The sequence below is a fragment of the Bufo gargarizans genome, chromosome 8, assembly GCF_014858855.1.
Source record: "Bufo gargarizans isolate SCDJY-AF-19 chromosome 8, ASM1485885v1, whole genome shotgun sequence".
NCBI lineage: Eukaryota > Metazoa > Chordata > Amphibia > Anura > Bufonidae > Bufo > Bufo gargarizans.
In genome coordinates, this window is record NC_058087.1 from 180,660,403 (window position 1) to 180,682,554 (window position 22,152).

A 22,152-nucleotide genomic window follows, 5' to 3' on the forward strand; every position below is an offset into this window, starting at 1 on the left:
TTCCCCTGGCTGGAGGCACCTCACATAAAATAATACAAAACAGCATAATCACGCCAATTCTTTCAATCTGGAATGTGATGGTCTAGAAATTCCAGAACTGCCATATGTGCCCCTAGATAAAGCAGTCCCTTTCCTCTGCTGGTTTCTGTAAATGCACATTCTCTCTCTCCGTTCCTGGGTGGGTCCTTCCTTTCTGGTGTGCACCCCGTCTTCTAGTTGCTGCTCCCCATCCCCTCTCACAGCAGCCACTCCAAGACACAGAAACTGCAGCTGCATCCCCCTGTTCCAGTTGAAAGTTTAAAAAGGCGGTGTCTAGCGATCTACAAACGGTGCGCAGACCTATTAAATTCAGATTTAAATTCACTATGGCTGACGTCATCTGCCAAACGGAGCAAACGCACTGATCGTAGCCTTTAGAGCATTGCCGTTTGTGCAGTTTTCTAATATTTTATGTGAAATACAATCCAGGCCAAACATATGAAGAGCGGGGTTTGTTCCCCTTCTTCAGACTCAAGGCATCCACACCCTCCGCTCACACATGGCCCTTTTGAAAAATTACAAAAGAGACAATTTTATAGAAAAATAACAGTTAAAATAAAATAAGACGAGGAAGCAGCACTGCAACTGAAAGGCAGCAGAAGAGACCAAGAAATCCACCTGTGAATACACCAGAGGCATCATCAAGGCAACGCCGAGGGACCTTATTCAATGGACTTGTCAAGGGTTACAGGGGAAATCTGTCTTTTATAAAATCCCTAATAGCAGTGATTGGGGGGGGGGGGGGGGGGGTGCAAATCCATCAGAAGACTGGGGAACAGCTTGTCACATACACCCCTTCCTCCTTTGTACCTTCTCAGCCACTCAGCAGGGCAGAGGGGTCGCGCCACACTTCCCTACAGTCCGGGAAGCAGAGATCCCTACCCGGCGGGCACAGCCTCTCATCGAAACCTTACATCCAGAATATTTTAATGGATGCAATTTTGCTTTGAAGGAATCTGTAGAGATGTCCCAATCTAAGGTAAGCGTTTCCTAGTAACATAATACATAAGGCCGAAAAAAAAACAAACAAAAAAAAACAAAACACGACACTTGATCCAGAGGAAGGCAAAAAAAAAAAAAAAAAAAAAAAAACACACCCTGTGAGGTAGAAGCCAATTTTCCCCACTTTAGGGGAATAAAAAATTCCTCCCCGACTCCAATCAGCCATTAGAATAACTCCCTGGATCAACAACCCCTCTCTAGTAGCTATAGTCTGTAATATTACCCTCCAGAAATACATCCAGGCCCCTCTTGAATTCCTTTGTGACCTCAAGATTGAAGCACATTTATTAAAAGGGGTTCTCACGGTCTTTAATATTGATGACCTGTCCTCAGGATAGGCCATCAACACCTGATCGTTAAGGGTTCGACACCCCCGCCAATCAGCCGTTTGTGGAGTAGCGCTCCAGTGAGTGCAGCGACCTCCTTGCATCTTACCAAGCACAGCGCCGTCCGTGGTATAGTGGCTGTGCTTAGTATTGCAGCTCAGTCTCGTTCACTTGGCTGGGACTAAATGGCGCCGAGGCCATGTGACTGATGAACATGACGTCACTGGCCTAGGAAACAGCCGATTATCAGGGTGGCTGGGAGTCCGAGCCCTGCTAATCGGATATTGATGACCTATCCTGGAAATAGGTCATCAATATTAAAACACGTGGACAGCCCCTTTAACTAGTCACCCCAGTGTAAATAAAGTTACATTACACTTGAATTATTTTTTTTCCACAAAAGGCTCAGAAGGGGGTTACAAAAAGAAGGCATACTCGAAAATGGTACCTGCTGGACAACACCCTTAAAAGGGGGTTCTTTTTATGTCACAAGATGGAAATGTGATAAAACTGCTTGCTGTGAGTAGGTTTCATCACACATTTCACATGACAGCAGATGTGGTAATACACGATTTTCCAGGAAAGCTGCCGATTTAGCAAGAGGGAATTCTCCTCTACAGTGCCCACTACAGCGGAAATGTGGTATTACATGTGGCCACTCAAACGAAGTCTAAATCTGCTGTGTGTCAGGTATTTCCCGGTCTGAACACTGCTCATGTGACACGACCTCACAGCATTATAACGATTTAGAACGCTCTGTGACCTTGCCCGACCTTTGCTGTACTGAATTGTACTGACATAATGCCGTCAGTACAATTCAGTATAGAGCAGTCAGGCAGGGACACATTAAAAATCATTATAACGCTGCGAGGTCGTGACACAGGCGCAGCGCTCAAACCTAGCTAAAAACTAGCCTTAAAAAGGGATTTTCCAGGATTTAAATATTGACAGCTTAGTCTCAGGATAGGTCAATATATGATTGGTGGTGGTCCGAGTCCTGGGACCCCACCGTTCAGCTGTATGAAGAGGTTGCGGTGCTTCTTCCTAGGACATGTCATGTTCATAGGTCACATGGCCTAGGTGCAGCTGAACGGGACTGAGCTGCGATAGCCTTGGTGCTCTGGGGGAGTGCTGCAGCTCCTCAAACAGCTGATAAGTGGGGGTATCGGGGGTCGGAACCCGCCAATCTCATATTGATGACCCATCCTGGAGGATAGGTCATCAATATGTAAATCCCAGAGAACTCCTTTAACCGGAGGACATATGGACAGGACATGCACTATAGAATATTGAATTCCACGGCCCCTATATGTGTAAAACAAACCAGGCTCATCAACCAGGGCCTGACTGCTACATCGAGCCCTAGACTTAGGATGCTATACAAGGGTTAAATAGTAGGTCACACGGCAGAACCTTGATGATGCCACTAGGTGCGATTGGGTGAAAAAACACCGCAACATACCTGTTAATAAGATAATAGATTTCCCTGTCAGATGGGTTAAACACAAAATTACCAGTCATCACAGGTGTGTATGATAAACAGAAGTCCACAAAACAGAAATAAGCAGTCCTATGGAAATAAAACCTGCTGAGGATTTTAGGGGGGGGGGGGGGGCGTTCTTTGTTGGAACAGTCATGGGAAAAGTGACGAATGAGACACTGCAGATATATGGCGATAATTGGCTTCGGAGAATATACTTGTGTGGTGATTAACATTTAAATGTCACCGACACTGGTATTGAGGAAGCCGTGTACATAATGTTACTAGAATTAGCATTTTCTGTCCATTACATGGCCATTTGCTTAAATTGTGCATTATTTTTAGCAAAAGAAGTCTCTGCAATATATCAAAGGGGTAAGAGACCTTTTGTCCTAGAAACTGCTAATGGTCTGAATTCATGGATGCCACCAATGTGACCTTCGCACATATGGCGCTGGCATGTTTTAATGGATTTGGTTTTATCCAACTTTAATCTTTACCAGACCCCTTCAGAGTGGGTTCCGGCTCCATCGCTCCAGGTCCCAGGTCTTTGGAAATAAACATCCTGTTGTCACTGCAGCCAATCAGTGGCCACAGCGGTGAACTATGATTCCCAGAGACCTGCGGAGGTGGCAGTGGAGCCACAACCCAGCCACTGGGACCATGAAAATACCCAGCCACTGTGAAGGGGGTCTGATAAAAAATAAATAAAAAATATATATATAATAATAATAATAAATAATATGTTTAAGCTGGATAATCCCTTTAAAAAGGTACATCCACACAGAAGTTAAATTGAGTGGAAGAAAACCCGCTGTGTATTCTACTGCGGCTCTGACACAAACTGGTTGCAGATTCTGCAGCTTTTCTGCCGTGAACCAATGAGTTGCGAAGGATGAAATCTCCGGTGAAAATCCACGACATAAATGACGTGCGGCAGATTTAAAATCCACAAGTAGGTCAATTTCCATACACCGTATGTAGTGAGCTCCCCCTAGTGGTGGTTGCTGGCAGCCAAAACTATCTTTAAATATATTTTTATAGCATTCATCAGTACAAAATTTTGGCCCATTCCAAATAATAAAAAAATAAAAAAGCGGACATTCACTTAAGGAGGGTGAAACTATGGGTTGGCAATGGGTTTACCACAGTATGCAGTGGAGTCACATTAGCTGTACCTGTAATAGAGGCCACTGTGAAATCCCTCTATATGGATGTAGAGCTATTCTTTATATGTAGAACAGAAGTTAGGATTTTCTATGTACGTAAGAGACCTACCTTTTAGGCCGCTCATTCAGACTAGTACTGCGGGCCCTGAAGCTCCCCTTTTCCGGTGTATCATCAAAGCTCTGCAGGACATTGGAGCGGAGACCCTGAGAGGTGGAGGAGGGTGGGCTCAATAGATTTTCCTGATGGCAACTGAATACAGACCTGATAAATTGCTGCAGTTACCTTCGTTATGTAAGGCACAAAGTCCCTTCTGAACGAGAGCCGGCATCGGATGAACCACATGGCAATGACATGGTGGGCCAGGAACACAATGTACTGATTAAACCTGTAGGAAAGGGAATAAAAAAAAAAAAAAAAAGGTAAGGTTTTTAAGCGGGAGAATTTTTTTTAAACACTGTCTTGGTGTCCATATACATTACCATGTAATTTATCTAATTTTTTTGTGTTCTGTATAAGCTCTGTAAACATCTCCATTGCAATTTCTGATTTTGTTTTACATTGTAGAAGCAGAAAACAGAAACTGGCGGACCCCACTGACTTTAATGGGGGGGTTTGTCAGTGTGTCATATTATGGGAAGAAATAGTGCTGCGTTCATATCAAGACGGAACCTGCAATCCAGATGTGTCTAAACGTGCCCTAACAGCAGTCATTCTAGGTCCCCACAGCTGACTGCACAAGGTCCCAATTAGGTCACCAAGAAAACCAATCACAGGATCGAAGGGAAATGGTGGGGGGGCCTCCTTTAAGGATACCACGATCAATCATGACCACATCAATCAAAGGGTTAAATGATTGAGACTAGGGCTGCACGATATATCGAAAAAATAATCGAATCGCGATAATCGCCAAATGCGATATGGCCGACCCGAAAATGCCGTGATTATTTATGAAGGGGCCCCACGCACATAACTGGCTTTGTGTGTAAAGTATTTTACTACTGTGTGAAACGAGCTCTCTCCTATTGATAACAGGTCACGATGAATGCACTGCAGCGAATGGCATCGAGCGGGCCTGACGTCACTTAGTAACACTCCCGCTCGCTGCAGTGCATTCATAGTGACAGTGAGTACAGAGGCCGGACCTGTTATCAATAGGAGAGAGCTCATTTCACACAGTAGTAAAATACTTTACACACAAAGCCAGTTATGTGCGCAGTTTAGGACACATGAGGGGACACATAGGGCCATGAGGGGGACCAGGATAAAATGCTGTGTGTGTGTCATAGCATACATCCCCCACCTATAACAGCGCGCCATCCACAGATCCCCCGCCTATAACAGCGCGTCATCCACAGATCCCCCGCCTATAACAGCGCGTCATCCACAGATCCCCCGCCTATAACAGCGCGTCATCCACAGATCCCCCGCCTATAACAGCGCGTCATCCACAGATCCCCCGCCTATAACAGCGCGTCATCCACAGATCCCCCGCCTATAACAGCGCGTCATCCACAGATCCCCCATAACTATGTCATACCCAGCCGCGTCAGCAGCTCATATGGGAAAATCCAAGCAAATAGACCTCTAGCACAATTCCCTTAAAATATCGCATCGCATATCGTTATCGCAATTTTTAGTGCCCTATAATCGCAATCGCACAAACATCCCATATCGTGCAGCCCTAATTGAGACTGAAGGTTCTGCCGATCCACGGCCATTACAGCAGGAGTCTAAAGATGTTGCTGCAGACTTAAAGCTGCATTACACCAGCCGATTCTTCAGGCGATTGTCAGGAGGCAAGCATTCCTTCCCGGCAATTGCCTGCTCACTAGCGGAGGAGACCGCTGCTATTACATGCAGCGATCTCCTCCACAGCCTAGGGAGGAATGATCACTATGCCATCGCTCATCCCCATGCTGTTTAGCTATTTGCTGGAGGCAGATCTTGATTAGACAGCATGATACGCCGCCAGCAAATCGTGATCTTTTAGCATGCTGAAAGATCACGACTGCCCAATAAACGAGCGTTTGCTCTTTCATCGAGTAATCGGCGGCAGTATTACACTGCCAGATGATCGCTAAGAAGCGTTACTACGAACTGTCAGAAAATGTTAAAAAGGAATAAACGTTGGGTGGCCCTGCTCCAAACAGGAACAGTCTACCACAAAATGCATTTTCCAATGTTTGCTCTGACGCAGCACAGTCATATATTACAAAGTCGCTGATTTCCAATGTGGATGTGCCGCAGCTCACACAGGCGTTGTGGAAGCAGCAGGAACTCGGGGCTCAGCTTTCAAGGCAACAGCCGGTTTCCTTATTAGTTACTTACTTTGATGGATTTGTGTAGGGAAGGGAAATGGCAAACACGCTAACGTACTGCTCTGGAGCAAAGTTCCAATAAAGATGTGGCAGCCGAACGAGAGCTGAAAGACACATGTGCAGAAGGGCTTACACTCCGTACACAAGTGAATAACTGTACAACCAAATCCAAATCACAGATTGCACATAAAAGAACTTACTGGACAGAAACTCCAGCATGGGGATAGCCATGGTGACTGTGGCGGAGATGTGGGTCAGCTTCACAATGAGCATTGGCAATGATTTAATCAGGATCCCTGGCATCTCTACCATGCACATGGACAGGGCAACCACACACTGCTTGGCACAGCGGTAGATCAGGCCGGTTTCCAGACAATGCACCATTTCCCTCTGTGAATGAGAGTCAGACAGGTCATCAAAGTCAATACCACTACTGCAGCCCGACTGTAGATTGTTCCATTGCATGTGGGATATAAAAGGGGTTTTCTGGATTTTATACTGATGTCCTGAGTTTAGGATAAGTCATCAATGTGTAATCTGCAAAACAAAGGGGCACTATTGCCCTTTCACCGCAGTACCTGACCTGTGGTTGTAGGCAAGCATCTAAACCCTGATCATCTGAATGGGAAGAGATGCAGTTCCAGACGCAGGCCTTCATTGGGTCATGTACTACGGTGAAGGAGCCCACAGCAATTTAGCAGGCGCCGCTGCCCTCTATTCTGCTGATCAATGGGGGGTCCCCAAGGTGGGACCACCACTAATAACACATAGGATAAGTGATCAAATGTAAAGTAAATCAGTAAAGAACTCAATTCGAACAACTCCAATCCTGGGAGCTGCTTCAATCAAGTTGGGAAAAATCCCTTCACTATTGTAAATGGAAGACAACCTCCACGGGAGCGCCCTAGAGAGTCATACCTGTTTACTGAGGTCCAGGTAAGGGTGGTATGAAGTCAATGCAGTCAGCACAGGAACCACTGCAAGCTGTAGGTCAGTACGAGAGAAGCCATCTGGTGTGTTGTAAAGACGGTCGCTTGCGCTTCGGTCTGAGAGCTAGAAATCGGGAATTAGAAATCACAAAAAGGGCAATACATGACAATAAAAGGTTCTCTAAGGAATACAGAGTCACTGGTGCCATTCTGGAGTAGTTTGGCCCTAGTGCAAGAGTTCAGCTTGGGCCCCCCTTCCGTCAGTGCTTGTTGGAAAGGGGCAGGGGAGCGCATAGCCTTCCTGCTGCCTGAGGCAAACATTGAAAGGGCACCCCTTCATGCCAAATTCTTGACCTAACCCCTTTCCTACAGCCAGAGGTGTAAATTGACCAGCATGCACTTTCTATAATGCCAGTGTCTCATGTGGCACAAGGGTCTATGGGCCCCTCAGGCTCCTGGGCCCGGTAGTGACTGCTACCTCTGCACCCCCTATAGCTACGCCCCTGGTTGTAGGTCGCTCACCATGGTACACAGGGACGCAGACAGCTGGTCAATGTTGCAGGGAGAGGACAGGATGAGGAGTTTGTACCGAAGGCACTCGGGTAGCTTGTTGAGAACCAGTTTCAGAACTTTCCAGTCCGTCTCCTAGCAGAGGAAGAGTAAACGATAAGAATGCAACACAGAGTCAGGAAACATGAAGGCGATAAAAGCATGAACACGATACCTGTTTGAGACATTGCAGGATGACGCCAAATGCCAATGAGAATGGCAGAAAGCCCAAGCGAGGACAACCGCTCTGAGATGTGAGGCTAGGACTTCCAGCAGGAGGTGACAGGGTACCAGAGGATTTCCTGTCCGACACCCTTTTCTCAGACTCGCTCCTAAAAAGGACAGAAGAATATTTAAAGAGGGCCTGTCATCATTCCTGACATGCCTGTTGTAGTACCTATTTGCATCCCCTTCCAACAATAATTCTGAAGCATCTATGACTTTATGATGTGCCACTCCTTTATTATTCCTGCTAGAAGTTATAAATGAATTACTGGCAGTTTTCAGTGAAAGTCCAGAGGGGGTATTACCAGCTGCGGAGGCGGGTGTCCCTGCATAGTCTGACACTATCCAATCAAAGCTGCCCCTTTTAAGAAGAACCCTTACTTGGCCACTTACACAGATTCACAGAGACAATACGGGCTGAATCGCACAGCTCCATCCTTGTTGGGAAGACCAACGCGTTTCAGAGAGTCGGCTCTCAGCAGCAAGAAGAAATCAAACACCTTTCAAGAAAAATAATAAGAAATAATGATTGCGACCACTACACGAACTCATGGACCGTCTAGGCTAGCAGCATGATCGTCCAAGACCCAGCAATTTTTATAGTGTCCCCTATAGCCTGTAAACTGGCAAAGCTGAAGCTGTACATTTTCTTAAGACTTGCTGTGAGAGAACTTATAAAATCACATGGAGAAGGGCCTCTAAGGTCCAGTAGTTTAAAGATGGAGAAAGACTCACCTGGAGGCGAATACTGCTGGCCATGGGGGAGCTATACAGGTTTCTGTAGTGCAACTGGATATGGTTGACCAGCATCTCGTACACACGCATGGCATGACTTGCCGGTAGAGTATATAGCTTGGTCTGCACAGAGAATAGACCGCTTAATGAAGTATTCTCATCTATTAAAGTGATGGCATATCACTTGATGGTGACTTCTGTGACCCCCTCCAATCCTAAGAATGAATAGGATGCAGCGCTGGATTATCTGTTTTTTTCTGTCACTGGGCCAGGGCAGTGCAAGACGGCTCCATTTCATATAAATGGAGTTGGCTGCAATTCCCTGCAAAGTGCTACACAAGAGCTGTGCCCAATTCATTCTGAAGATAGTGGGGGCCCCAAAAGCTGTCCGGTAAAGTGATGGCACGTGATAGAGACACATTGAGTGCATCCTTTAGGGATTAGTCACTCATAAGGTAAATTGCCATTCCAAGAGGTGACTGTTGCTACTTAATCCCACCTGTAATATAACCATTAGCCCAAGTACAGAGGTCTTCACATCTTCCAGGGATGAGGTGTCCTGTCCTGCAGATTCAGTCAAAGACAAAGAACGGGTCACAACCTACGGAAGAAAAAAAAAAAAAAAAACACAGAGAAAAGTCATGTAGAGTTACTTTTAGGATATAATACTGCCATATGGTTGTCTCGCATCTGCAGGAACCTGTCAATCAGCTTGACACTCGCTGAGGAGGACGACACCACCCCCTATAGTACATCCATATGCTCAAGGGTCGTCCAGACTGTGCAACCCCTTTAAATGCCCTAGTAATATAACCTAAAGAAAAAAAGATTGTACCCACAGCCAGGAGACAATGTTTTCTTTAGGCCTCCTGCACACGAACGTTGTGTGCATCCGTGGCCGTTGTGCCGTTTTCCGTTTTTTTTCACGGACCCATTGACTTTCAATGGGTCCGTTGAAAAATCGGAAAATGCACCGTTTGGCAGCCGCATCCGTGAGCCGTGTTTCCTGGCCGTGAAAAAAATATGACCTGTCCTATTTTTTTCACGGCCAACGGTTCACGGGCCCATTCAAGTCAATGGGTCCGTGAAAGAACACGGATGCACACAAGATTGGCATCCGTGTCCGTGATCCGTGGCCGTAGGTTAGTTTCATACAGACGGATCCGAAGATCCGTCTGCATAAAAGCTTTTTCAGAGCTGAGTTTTCACTTCGTGAAAACTCAGATCCGACAGTATATTCTAACACAGAAGCGTTCCCATGGTGATGGGACGCTTCTAGTTAGAATACACTACAAACTGTGTACAAGACTGCCCCCTGCTGCCTGGCAGCACCCGATCTCTTACAGGGGGATATGATAGTGCGGCACCTGAAGGGGTTAATTGTACTATCATATCCCCCTGTAAGAGATCAGGGCTGCCAGGCAGCAGGGGGCAGACCCCCCCCCCCCCTCCCCAGTTTGAATATCATTGTGCGGCCCCCCCCCTCCCCTGTTGTTAACTCGTTGGTGGCCAGTGTGCGCACCCCCCTCCCTCCCTCCCTCTATTGTTTTAATACATTGGGGCCAGTGTGCGCGCGCCCCCAACCCCCCCCCTCCCTCCCTCTATTGTTTTAATACATTGGGGCCAGTGTGCGCACCCCCCAACCCCCCCCCCCCCTCCCTCCCTCTATTGTAATAATAGCATTGGGGCCAGTGTGCGCACAACCCCCCCCCCCCCCCCCCCCCGATCATCGGTGGCAGCGGAGTAGAAGATTTTCATACTTACCTGGCTGCTGGCTGCTGCGATGTCTGCGTCCGGCCGGGAGCTCCTCCTACTGGTAAGTGACAGCAATGCGCCGCACAGACCTGTCACTTACCAGTAGGAGGAGCTCCCGGCCGGACACAGAGATCGCAGCAGCCAGCAGCCAGGTAATGAATCTTCTACTCCGCTGCCACCGATGATCGGGGGGGGGGGGGGGGCACACTGGCCCCAATGCTATTATTACAATAGAGGGAGGGAGGGGGGGGTGGGGGGGCGCGCACACTGGCCCCAATGCTATTATTACAATAGAGGGAGGGAGGGGGGAGGGGTTGGGGGGGCGCGCACACTGGCCCCAATGCTATTATTACAATAGAGGGAGGGAGGGGGGGGGGGGGGGGGTGGGGGGGCGCGCACACTGGCCCCAATGCTATTATTACAATAGAGGGAGGGAGGGGGGTGCGCACACTGGCCACCAACGAGTTAACAATAGGGGAGGGGGGGCCCACTGGCCACCAATGAGTTAAAAACAGGGGGGGGGGGGTCTGCCCCCTGCTGCCTGGCAGCACCTGCCAGGAAGCAGGGGGCAGTCATGTACACAGTTTTTTTGTATATTCTAAACTGAAGCGTCTCCATCACCATGGGAACGCCTCTGTGTTAGAATATACTGTCGGAAATGAGTTTCACGATGTAGCTCATATCCGACAGTATATTCTAACATAGAGGCGTTCCCATGGTGATGGGGACGCTACAAGTTAAAATATACCATCGGATTGGAGAAAACTCCAATCCGATGGTATAACAGAACTCCAGACTTTACATTGAAAGTCAATGGGGACGGATCCGTTTGAAATGGCACCATATTGTGTCAACATCAAACGGATCCGTCCCCATTGACTTGCATTGTAATTCAGGACGGATCCGTTTGGCTCCGCACGGCCAGGCGGACGCCAAAATGACTTTTTTTTCATGTCCGTGGATCCTCCAAAAATCAAGGAAGACCCACGGACGGAAAAACGGTCACGGATCACGGACCTACGGACCCCGTTTTTGCGGACCGTGTAAAAAAACGTTCGTGTGCAGGAGGCCTTAGGCGACATCATCAGGCCATTTACTTGTCCATATGTTTAGATGAGGTTTATGGAGGTCATAGGAGTCAAAGACATCAATGTGGGAAGGAGGGGGGGGGGGGGTCAATCTAGGATTATACACATGGCAACACAGAAACAACCCTCACCCTCTCAATGATATCCATCAGGCTGTTGAAGTGGCAAGAGTGGCAGCATTCAGCCAAGTCGCCCAGAAGTTGGGTGGCAAGTTTTCGAACCTGATGATCCTTATCTTCTGGGATGTGGGCCAGCTGACAGGTAACTACCTTCTCAATCAGTTCTTCCTAATGAGAGACCAACACAAAAACCACGTGAGAAATTTAGGGGAGCTCTACCTACACAGTATAGCATAAAAGACATATATAAGGCCGCGTTCAGCCATCCGCTGGGCTATCCATCAAGGGTATACATTACGTAACCCAAATGCAATCTCTTAGGATACGTTCACACAGCGCAAAATACACATCAGAAAAATCCAGCACGCATTTGTTGCAGAAACTGTAGCAGGAACCCGAGACGGACCCTCAGACTTCTGCCACGGGTTTGCTATTTGAATGCTGTGGATCTGACCACAGACTAGCCACATTCAATGGAGCTAATCCGCATGTAGAAATCATGCCCAAAAAAAGGACACGCCCCTTCTTCATGAGGCAAGGTCGACAGTGCAGAAAAATGGAAGTGTAACAGACGCAGCTTTTGCCTAAGTGAGGGATATTTTCTCAAAATTTTCTCATAAAAACGAACCTCGTAAAACTGTCTGTTAATGCTGAGAGCGAAAGACAAGACATCTAAGACCTTCATACGTACAACGCAGCGGGACTCATTCCTGAAAGATAAAGTACATAGTCTCTAACTTTACAGATCATATTTGAAAGGGTTAAGAGCCCTTAGTGATGTCAGGTGTCGATTCGAGAGGTGAATTCATGTCCTTTAATCTATTTCAATTCTGCAACACATATATATATATATATATATATATATATATATATATATATATATATATATATATATATATATTTATTATAGGCTGCAATCAGGTACAGAGAATTTGCTCCAACTAGACAATCCACTCAAACAGGGCTCATGCACATGAAAGTATTTTTTTGTCAGTGTCTGTTCCACGCAAAAAAAAAAAAAAAGGAAATTACTCTGTGTCTGTATGTCCATTCCGCATAAAATAAATTAAAAAAAACCTATTACTGTCCACATTACGCACAAGGATAGGACTGTTCTATTATGGGTTGGACGTCGTGTGCATGAGTCCATACATTGTGACAAGCAGGAGACAGAGTTATGCTGTTGATGTACCTGGTTCAGAGGATTGTCTAGTCTAGGTAAAACTAACAGATTCTCAGCTGAGAGAAACAGGTCTGTACCAGTTTCTTAAACAACTGGTTGCAAACAACAATGTCGACACTCATTGTTAGCAAGCAGAGATTTAGAAAAAAGGTGAAGAACTGAAGCACAATGTATAAAGGAAAGCTGCAGAAATGTATTCTATTGATCAGACCTGAAGTACTTGTCCATCAGTTTCTGCAGGTCCTGCACCCATCCCTCCTTGCCCGGGTGGATGCTCTGGGCTCTGTACGTTATGAGATTCACTACAGAGGCCGCCTGTGAAGAGACCAAAATTACATCAAATATGGCGCTATAAAGCAGACATGGCAGATTTGCACAACAATCCTCATGGATGGAGTGTTGAAAGCGCCAATGGAGCAGAAGTCTTCTGTGCTCATTCTGTAGCCTTAACAGTGTTTCCTGAGATTATCATATACGTGACCTCAGGAAAGGTCCTCAATATCTGACCTGGTGGAGTCCCACACTAGGCATCCCCACCGGTCATGCGTTTTGTAGAAGCGAGCACCGCAGCCTCTTCACAGCTCCATAAATTGTATAGTGGCTGCGCCCAGGTCACTGGCCTATGAAGAGACTTCCTCAGTCTTTAAATAGGTATTAGTGGGGGTTCCTAAAGTTGGGCCCAGATACTGATAAATTACCCTGAGGACAGGCCATCAATATCAAAACCCCAAACAATCCCTTTAAAAGACTATTGCAATAATTGTCAACATTTTTTTATGACAGGCTATGGGGGCAAGCTGTAAAGCATATAAAACGGGACATACAGGCCGCTCATCGGAGTTCTTCTCCACAAGATCAAAGAACCTCTCCTCGTCCCCATGGAAGTCATTCTGGTCATAGAGCTCCTCTACAGCAGTTAATAGGTTGTGCACAGCCGCCTTTAACTCCTGACTCCGCAGCACCTGAAACAAAAAGCAGTGTAGGCTCAATAATGAAACAGAAGAGTTTTAGACATCTCTTACAGATTACCCGAGATCCCATAATGAAAGTTGCGTTTTCCAACATCTGATTACTAAGAGTAAGAGCTTGTGTAAAGAATACGTTTTTCCAGAAGAAAAATCTCCATGCAGACACTGAATAGGCAGGAACGCTAGGAGGTGTGCCCTTTCTGCTGCAGTTCTCTCCCCATCACAGATCAGGTGTGCCCTTTCTGCTGCAGTGCTCTCCCCATCACAGATCAGGTGTGCCCTTTCTGCTGCAGTGCTCTCCCCATCACAGATCAGGTGTGCCCTTTCTGCTGCAGTGCTCTCCCCATCACAGATCAGGTGTGCCCTTTCTGCTGCAGTGCTCTCCCCATCACAGATCAGGTGTGCCCTTTCTGCTGCAGTGCTCTCCCCATCACAGATCAGATGTGCCCTTTCTGCTGCAGTGCTCTCCCCATCACAGATCAGGTGTGCCCTTTCTGCTGCAGTGCTCTCCCCATCACAGATCAGGTGTGCCCTTTCTGCTGCAGTGCTCTCCCCATCACAGATCAGGTGTGCCCTTTCTGCTGCAGTGCTCTCCCCATCACAGATCAGGTGTGCCCTTTCTGCTGCAGTGCTCTCCCCATCACAGATCAGGTGTGCCCTTTCTGTTGCAGTTCTCTCCCCATCACAGATCAGGTGTGCCCTTTCTGCTGCAGTTCTTCCTGTAACTGCCGTAGCTATGGCTAGTGACAACAAAAAATTTAAATCGAGTGTGTGCGACCACCTCGGTGATGTGGACGTAGAAATAAATAATAAATAAATAAAAAACACAACAAACAGCAGGTGGCGCTATACAGATACAGCTCCTTGTCTATACTACACTTTTTATTTTACTTATATACAGTTAATAAAGTATTCAGATCCTGGTGCTGTTTGGTTAATGTAGAATATTTTTTTTTTTACATTTTACTACTGAGGTCATCGGTATCTGATCGATGGGGGGGGGGGGGGGTCAGGCCTCCACCGATCAGCTGTTTGAGAAGGCACCGGCTGTACATTGTATAGCGGCTGTGCTTGGTATTGCGCTCAGCCCCATTCACTTCTATGTGACCGATAAACGTGTCGTCACTGGCCTAGGAAAAGCAGATTGAAGGCCGCGGCGCTCACAGGAGCGCTGGTGCCTTCTCAAACCGCTGATCAGCAGGATCCCTGGTGTTGGACCCCCACCGATCAGATATTGACCTATCCAGAGGACAGGTCATCAGGAGTAAAATCTCAGAAAACCCCCTTTAAAAAGGAATCAAACACAACTGCATACATCACAAATAATATAGTAATGCTAAAATGGAACCTGGAACTGCTGGAACAACCGCTCCACGATATCCAAGACGACGTCCCACGTGACCGCCTGCACCTCCCGACCGTACTTCTTGATCAGTCTTATGATTGACAGGACGATCTCATAAGACACCACTGCGTTTGGACAGTTCATCGCCTATCAAGACACAAACGGGGGGTATAATATCTGCAGCCTCAATGACTGGGTACTGCTGAGTGATCATCAGACATTTACAGAACACTGCGTTTGGAAGCTGAAACATGAGGCTGAAAAGTCTTCTCCGTCCTTAGTCACTTACCTTTAGAAAGGAGGGTAGCACAGATATTGGAGAGTTCTTCAAACAGAATAACCTATGTGCACCCCACAGCCCCATTCCCACAAAAAACACAGCTCCCCTCAGTAGGGGGGCGTCCTCCGAATAGACTCTGAAAGACAAAAATCAATCTCAATCACATTAACATTAGGGGGATTTTCCAGTGAATAGGCATTAAAGGGGTACTCTGGTGATTTCAAGCTATACCCTATCCAATCCACAGGATTACTAATACATTACTAATACATCCCAAGAACAGACTCCCAGCAGCACAGAGGACACCCATCCCCCCAAGGCACGCGCACTGCTGCTCTATTGATCTGCAAGGGACCAGCCAGAAATAGATGGGACTGCTGTATGCGCATGCCCGATCTGCCGTTCTGTTCATTTCAGGGGGCCCTAGCGGGTATGGGGACCCCGTTCTTGTAATCAGTGGGGGTCCGACTAGGCCTTCTACTACAGCTCAGCTGTATTCAATCCAAAGTAAAAATTAGTAGGGCACACCTTCACTTGGTTACACGTGGAGGGTTAATTGTAAATATATTTATTTATTCAAACATGGTATTATAAAAGTACATAATAATCGGTATACTTATAATAAAAATTGATAATAAAAATGCATAAAAATTAAAACATAAAAAACATAATATAGGTCTCTCTATATCTAACCGTGCATCAAAAGTTGGTATGTAATAAACACTGTTTTGTCTTGAAGCAAAACAGTGTTTATTACATACCAACTTTTGATGCACGGTTAGATATAGAGAGACCTATATTATGTTTTTTATGTTTTAAATTTGTATGCATTTTTATTATCAATTTTTATTATAAGTATACCGATTATTATGTACTTTTATAATACCATGTTTGAATAAATAAATATATTTACAATTAACCCTCCACGTGTAACCAAGTGAAGGTGTGCCCTACTAATTTTTACTTTGGATTGCATTAACTTTAGAAGATTGGGTGAATCTTCTCAGTAGGTGCACCCACACCTTTCCTGATCAGTAGGTGAGCCCTCTCTAAATATTTATATTCAGCTGTATTCAAGTCTGTACGTATGACTATGACATGACTGTACGTTCTGGAACTGCTCATTACTTATCACTTTATTAAGGCTACTTTCACACTAGCGTTTAAGTTTTCCGGTATTAAGGTTCAGTCATAGGGGCACAATACCGGAAAAAACGTTCCAGTTTTGTCCCCATTCATTGTCAACTGAACTGAACAGAATGGAATGCTCCAAAATGCATTCCGTTCCATTTAGTCGCGTTCCCATACCGGAGAGAAAACCGCAACATGTTGCATTTTGCTTTCCGTCCTGGAATGGGGAGCATAACGAATCCGGCATGACCCCCAATGCAAGTCAATGGGGATGGATCCGTTTTCTCTGACAATAGAAAACTGATCCGTCCCCCATTGACTTTCAATGGAGTTAATGATGGATCCGTCTTGGCAATATTAAAGATAATACAACCGGATCCGTTTATAACGGATGCAGACGGTAGTATTATCAGTAACGGAAAAAAATAATAATCTGATCCCTGCTGGATCCAGCAAAAACGCTGGTGTGAAAGTAGCCTAAATAGGATATAAAAAACAGTTTATACAACATCAAATGTCACACGAAGCGCAGAACGATAGATACACTCACTTGTCTTCCATGATGCAGCTCATGGTATAAATAGCGCTGTGCCCGAGATGTGTGCCCAGGAGGTTCCTCATCAGCTGAGGAGACAGAAATAAAACCCTTATTCCAGGAAACTGAACATTACAAACATAACTCAATGACAGGTCTATAAAGAGAGAGCAAAGACGAAACCACGGCCATAGAGAGCCCTCTTCTGGGGCTTATAACTGAGACGGAAAGACTCAGACACCAGGGTCACATATTAAATGGCGCAGACATATCAGATGCAATGGTGAACAGCTCAGACACCAGATTTATCATGTAACTATATTATTTCACCCCTTACATACTTATGATCGAGATACGGCAAAGAATTTAAGGCTATGGACATCTTGGGGGTTTTATCTTTGGGATAAAATTATTTCTCCAAATGGTGTGTATTAAAAAGTTTCAGAAGTTTTTCTGATACAGGGGTCTGTCACTTTCGGTTTACATCAGAGTCCCATCAGATGACGGCTCATGTAGAGCTCTGATCTCCAACACTCAGAGCTAAATTGTTACCAGACTGATAAGAAAATGGCCTAAATGAGTGTTTGAGGTCAGAGACAAGAGCTATATGTGAGCTGTCAGGTGAGGGGAACAGAAAGTTAAAGATGGAAATTTAACCCGTTTAAAAAAAAAAAAAAAAAAAAAAAAAAAGCCTGAAATTTATTTATAAAACCCAACTACAAAAATGTGTTTCAGCCCAAAATGAGTAGAATGTAATAATACAAAAAGGCCCCTGAAGGTGCACATAGCCTTTAAAGAGGTTTTCTGGGACCTACACATTGATGACCTATCCTCAGGATAGTTTATCAAAATCAGATCGTGAAGGGTCTGACAACCAGCCATGCCACCGCTCAGCTGTTCCGAGAAGCTGCCAGTGCCAGAAGCAGTGTAGTTTCTGGTGGCGGCATACTGCAGCTCAGCTCCCATTAAATAGTTGCAGTACCCCAGCGCAGCCGCTAGACAGCGTACAGAGTCTGTTTTTAGCACCATCCACTGTATAGTTTCAGGCGCCAGCAGCTGCCCAAAATGGATCAATGGAGATGACAGGTGTCACCCCCCCCCATGATCTACTCTGAGGACAGACCGTCAATTTGTAAGTCTCAGACAATCAATTAACTTTTCTTCGATAACCGGAAAAAGATAAATAATTTCTGTGGCTGCATACATAGTACACAGTAAGCTCCCCCTAGTGGTGGCTGCAAGCAGCAAGAATCTGAAAGGGCTTTTCGCATGAACACTACTTACGAATGCCATTTTCACAGGATCAGGTTCAAGAATCTGATCGGTGAGGGTCTGACCGCTGGTACCCCCACCAATAACAAGAACGGGGAAGGGGGGGGGGACCAGTATTCCCCGGTTTGAATGGAGAGGCCTAATATAGACAGCGTATCTTAAGGATCGTCATGCAGAATGCTGTGCAGACACGACTACATGGTAGCACTGATTCTTGGGCAACTGCTCACCTTCCAGCAGGGTTCGCACAGCTCCTTAATGTTGATTGTCCGGCACAACGTGATCACAAAAGTGGGGATGCTCTCGGACGGCAGGCAGTTATAGCAAACCACGGCGTCCAGGACCTTTAGAGACACCTAGAAGAACCACACGTCTTAGCCTCCTCCACAACAACAATTATAATGGGGGTAAAGGGCGAAGGAGAACAGGTGTTCATTGTTAAAGGGGTATTCCGGTCCCCTGAATTGTGTCTGCTTTCAAAGCAATGTCTCATATACTGTGATAAACGTGCATCCCTCAGTTACGACCCGTCTTCTGCTGGTCGCTCATGCTCAGTTTCTCTGCTCTGTACTTCCTGTCTGCTGCTCTACATCACCTGAAGCTGGCTTGCTGATTTATCTGGTTTTGCTGTAGCTTTTTCCCACTCACCCATGTGTCACTTGGCCTTTCCCCATCTGCTTCCTGTGTTACTTACCGTTTCAAACTGCTTTCTATGCCCGTGTCTTGATGCTGCCTTTTACATAGCCGTCTGTCTGCATTTGTCTGTTAATCTGTCTGAGTCGGTCTGCAAATCTTAGTGTCTTTTTGCTATGCATCTCTCACTATATGCATTGTTCTGTCTTTCTCACAAACATCACATGACAGAGGATGCGTGCTCCACTGTGCGCTTCAAAAAAAGAGAAGCAGACCTGGAAGAGGCCGGGTGCAGAATTTAAAAACAGGGTCACTTCAAAACGGTTATCCGAATTCTAAAAGATCCCCTCATATACATTACACTTACCTGCTTCCCAGATCCCTGCAATGGGGAGATGCAGCGGCGGCCATGCAGGGATCAGGAGTGCCGTGGAGCAGGCAAGTATAATGTATACGAGGGGCCTGGGCATTGGGGCGGGCTCAATGACCCCTATAAGTGCACCACACACCAACACTACAGGGAATACCCCTTTAAAGTCTTTCACTGGATTAGGCTACATGATGCACAAGACCGTGCCGTGTTTTGCGGTCAGCAAATTGTCACCTGGATGCCACCTGTGAGCGTTCCGCAATTTGCAGAACGGAACAGGCCGCACATTATAGAAACACCAATTCTTGTCCGCAAAATGGACAAGACATGTTCTATTTTTATTTTTTGCATGGCCGTGGAACGGACTTACAGATGTGGACAGCGCACGGAGTGCTGTCCACATCTTTTGCGGCCCAATTAAGTGACCCAAACAACGGTCGTGTGCAAAAGGCCCTACTCACAGGAATATGGAATAGAACAGAGCACCTGCCAGCAGGATCAACCCCAGTACACCAGACATACTACCAAGTAGTGTTGCTCCTGCTGATTTCAATGATACCCAACGTGTGTGTGCGTGTGTGTGTGTGTGTGTGTGTGTGTGTGTGTGTGTGTGTGTGAGAGTGTAGGGGGGGGGGGGAAAGAGAACAATTCTTTATGCAGATGAGGGCTTCAGTGCACCCACCAAGGGGCGTGGTCAGTACTAGAAAGCAGATGTTCACTCAGTAGCTAGGCTCCGCCCCACAGTGCACTGAAGGCCTCATCTGCATAAAGAATTCAAGCTGCGTTTTTGGGGGGGGGAATACCACAACTGCTTTTCACAAGAGATATCATTTTAAAAATCAGCAGGATCAACTATGCCAGGGACGGGCAAACTGCGGCTCTCCAGCTGTTGTAAAACTACAAATCCCATCATGCCCTGCTGTAGGCAGACTGGGCATACTGTGATTTGTAATTTTACAACAGCTGGAGAGCCACAGTTTGCCCATCCCTGAACTATGCCAGTCAGTATATAAAGGGAGGGGTAGTAGGGTTGATTCTGCTGACATGTGCTCTTTAAACCTGTCTGGGAAAATGAAAGCTGCAGTATGATTGATCGCCCAATGAATTCCATGTAACTGACCTCAATATCATAGGAAGAAGTAGTCCGGTTACAAAGCAGACAAATCATTCTGCAAGAGAAAGATGAAGAACACGTGAGAAGGAGACGCCGCGGAGCCCCAGATTTACCAACGAAAGCACAACATGGAATATTGTTAGAAATGGGGGGGTGAATATCAGAGATTTGGTGCTGGTCTGCGTGACGTCACTGCGATCTGTTCTAAGCACAGAAATCCAAGTGCTGCCTGCAGAAGCAACCCCATTTCACTGGCAGAATCTTCCACAAAAACAAATCTGCATTGTGCATAATCGCTGCATTATCAGATTTGCTGGTGTCCGGTAACAAGCTTGCTGACCGTTTCCCTTCTATTACGGAAAAAAACGCCGGTATATAGTAAAATCGAATAGCGGAGTCTGGAGGAAATACTCACTGCACCATAGGAGCAATATAACTTTCCAGATAACAGCTGTGGAACTTCACCAGGTTCACCAGCACCAGCAGGAAATCTGGAGACAAGCCGAACTCCATCCACTGCAGGACAAAGTCGGCTGAAAGGAAATCAAGACGTGTTAACCTCAATGAATAGAATTCTAGAGACCTGGATGTAGTCATCATGCTGTTGCTGTGTGTGGATATCGAGACAGGGGAAGGGGTGAGAATGGTTTAACCCATGCAGCCTGCTGCGGAGCGGACACTGATGTACGCCGATACCTGTGTAGGGTGAGGCCGTGGGTCAAACCAGTGGTGTGCCTACCACCGAGGTGCCTATGGTGGCCTGGTGCTGAACTTCTATTCCTGATATAAACCCACAGCATTCTCCAGCAGCTGCCACTAGGTGGCTCTCAGAGATTTTGACAGCTTCCATTAAAAAGGTCCATTCACACGTCCGTAACCGTTTTGCAGTTTGCAAATTGCGGATCCGCGAAAAACAGATACTGGCCTGTGATAGAAATGACTATTCTTGTCCGCGACTGTAAACAAGAATACGACTTGCTCTCTCTTTTTTGCGGGGCCGCGCAACTGAACTACAGATGCCGACGGCACAAGGTGTGCTGTCCACATCTTTCGCAGCCTCATTGAAATGAACAGGTCCATACCCGTTCCGCAAAGTTGCAGACCCAGAACTACGGACATGTGAATGGACCCTAAATGGGTTTTCCTGGTGCCAAAGCTACTGCTGAACAGCGGATTGTGCGGGGATGCCAAAGTTGGACCCCGCCGGTCTGATACTGATGTCCTACAAGGCCCCTTTCACACAAACGAGTTTTCCGCGCGGGTGCAATGCGTGACGTGAACGAACAGCACCCGCACTGAATCCTGACCTATTCATTTATTCATTTCAAGGGTCTGTGTACATGAGCGCTCTTTTTTTTTTACGCAGCCCTGGCCCCATAGAAGTGAATGGGGCTTCAGTGAAAAAACGCATTGCATCCGGAAGTGCAGAAGCAATGAGTTTTTCAATTATGGTTGCTAGGAGATGTTGTTTGTAAACTTTCATTTTTTTTTATCACGTGTGTGGAAAACGCATCAAAACGCATTGCACCCGCGCGGAAAAAAACTGAACGCGATTGCAGACAAAACTGACTGAACTTGCTTGCAAA

The 22,152-nt window shown here is 46.3% G+C and overlaps 1 protein-coding gene across 6 annotated transcripts in view; it reads right to left on the minus strand.

Annotated features, from left to right (window-relative positions):
• Window positions 1–22,152, minus strand: part of TSC2 (TSC complex subunit 2) — a 43,888-nt gene that overhangs the window by 17,691 nt on the left and 4,045 nt on the right. For 5 of the 6 annotated variants that reach the window (XM_044304215.1, XM_044304212.1, XM_044304213.1 and 2 more), the window contains exons 6-25: window positions 20,982–21,099; window positions 20,573–20,621; window positions 18,680–18,805; window positions 17,193–17,266; window positions 15,521–15,647; window positions 15,235–15,378; window positions 13,743–13,880; window positions 13,130–13,233; window positions 12,364–12,445; window positions 11,748–11,903; window positions 9,273–9,374; window positions 8,774–8,896; window positions 8,432–8,538; window positions 7,989–8,145; window positions 7,787–7,909; window positions 7,254–7,388; window positions 6,536–6,725; window positions 6,346–6,439; window positions 4,300–4,402; window positions 4,126–4,220 (exon numbers count right to left, since the gene is read on the minus strand). In XM_044304215.1, the coding sequence (XP_044160150.1) occupies window positions 4,126–4,220; window positions 4,300–4,402; window positions 6,346–6,439; window positions 6,536–6,725; window positions 7,254–7,388; window positions 7,787–7,909; window positions 7,989–8,145; window positions 8,432–8,538; window positions 8,774–8,896; window positions 9,273–9,374; window positions 11,748–11,903; window positions 12,364–12,445; window positions 13,130–13,233; window positions 13,743–13,880; window positions 15,235–15,378; window positions 15,521–15,647; window positions 17,193–17,266; window positions 18,680–18,805; window positions 20,573–20,621; window positions 20,982–21,099 (2,347 nt within the window). Of the gene's footprint in view, window positions 1–2,829; window positions 2,854–4,125; window positions 4,221–4,299; window positions 4,403–6,345; window positions 6,440–6,535; window positions 6,726–7,253; window positions 7,389–7,786; window positions 7,910–7,988; window positions 8,146–8,431; window positions 8,539–8,773; window positions 8,897–9,272; window positions 9,375–11,747; window positions 11,904–12,363; window positions 12,446–13,129; window positions 13,234–13,742; window positions 13,881–15,234; window positions 15,379–15,520; window positions 15,648–17,192; window positions 17,267–18,679; window positions 18,806–20,572; window positions 20,622–20,981; window positions 21,100–22,152 lie in introns of all 6 variants that reach the window. The other variant, XM_044304214.1, reaches the window with a different exon arrangement.